Source organism: Trypanosoma rangeli (assembly GCF_003719475.1).
Source record: "Trypanosoma rangeli strain AM80 chromosome Unknown Tra_15.4_contig_00654, whole genome shotgun sequence".
In the NCBI taxonomy this organism is placed as follows: Eukaryota; Euglenozoa; class Kinetoplastea; order Trypanosomatida; family Trypanosomatidae; genus Trypanosoma; species Trypanosoma rangeli.
In genome coordinates, this window is record NW_021706378.1 from 1 (window position 1) to 1,443 (window position 1,443).

General features: G+C 56.8%; 1 protein-coding gene across 1 annotated transcript; it reads right to left on the minus strand.

Annotated features, from left to right (window-relative positions):
- Positions 1–2: 2 nt before the first annotated feature.
- On the minus strand, positions 3–1,442 carry TraAM80_09696 (uncharacterized protein; the record flags this gene model as incomplete). The annotated part of the gene is made up of 1 exon (XM_029386364.1): positions 3–1,442. A coding segment is annotated over one exon (1,440 nt), but the record flags the coding sequence as incomplete, so codon positions are not given.
- Between the last annotated feature and the right edge of the window lies 1 nt (position 1,443).

Here is a 1,443-nt window from a genome sequence, read left to right on the forward strand (position 1 = left end):
GGCGTTGTGGCCGAGTAGGGTTGCGTCACAGCGGTGGCACCAGCCATGCCTCCCGGCAACGGCGTTGTGGCCGAGTAGGGTTGCGTCACAGCGGTGGCACCAGCCATGCCTCCCGGCAACGGCGTTGTGGCCGAGTAGGGTTGCGTCACAGCAGTGGCACCAGCCATGCCTCCCGGCAACGGCGTTGTGGCCGAGTAGGGTTGCGTCACAGCAGTGGCACCAGCCATGCCTCCCGGCAACGGCGTTGTGGCCGAGTAGGGTTGCGTCACAGCAGTGGCACCAGCCATGCCTCCCGGCAAAAACGTTGGTATCCCGCGGCCCGCAACAAACGACTGTGCTGCTGCGCAGTAATTGGGGGCGGAAGTTGGTGGAGAGGCTCCAGTATTGGCTGGTAAGTTAGAGGTGACAGCGGACGCGACACCGGCCACACGACCTGGTGGGAACGGTGGCACATCAACCGCTCCAGAGACCCCTGTACCTCTGAAGATCTGCATATCATCTGTTATTGGGGGTGAAAGCAGCGTTATATTCGTATGGGATGCCCCTGAGGACGCGCTGCTGTTTGTTCCACGGATAGAGTGAAATGCTGACATATCCAAGACACCTAATTCTGCCTGAGCTACACGGAGAAGTTCCAACACAGTACGCGCCTCATTCTCGAGAGTTTGAAGCTTTTCTTTTGACTTGCGTACTTCACCCTCAACAAGTTCCTGACGCTCCTTAGCAAGCTGATGTTCCTTTCTGATGCTCACTTCCTGCTGCTGCATTTTTTTTGGACTCAGTAACGTGCTGGAAAAGCTCATAAGGTCTAACATCCGTGTATTTTGCTTCGCCGACATCATCAGCTTCTCACGCAAAAACTTGTTTTGCCTCAATACACTCTCGCGAAACTCGCGGTAAGGAGTTGATCCAGTATTGTACCAAAAACCTTCTGTGAACCTCTCCTGGTCGCCGGTCATTGGCACATACTCATCCTGGTACCAACATCGAATCTTCTTGTCGGTATCACACGACCAGACAAAAAACCGACGCAGTTCAGAGGGCCCAACGATGGCAGTGATACGAGCGCCCCGGTGCTCCTCGATCCGCTGCACCAGCTGACTGTCCTCCGCATCAAACACCGCAATGATGCCGTCAGCCCCACCAGAGTAAACACGGGAGCCGATCTTTCGCAGGGAGACAACGCGACCCCCGTGTGCGTGCAGCACACGCAATGCCTCACATGTGCTCAGCTTCCAGGCGATGACTCGCCCCTCGTTGTCACCCGACCACATTGTGACACCGACGCGACATACAGCCGAGACACCCGCACGACCATGAAAGTGACCGGTGAGCTGCGTCTCACCACATCCCGCATCCCATACACGTACGGTGCAGTCATCAGAACCGCTCACGACGGCACTCCCCTCCGCGTACAGACAACGAACGTAGTTGGTATGCCCG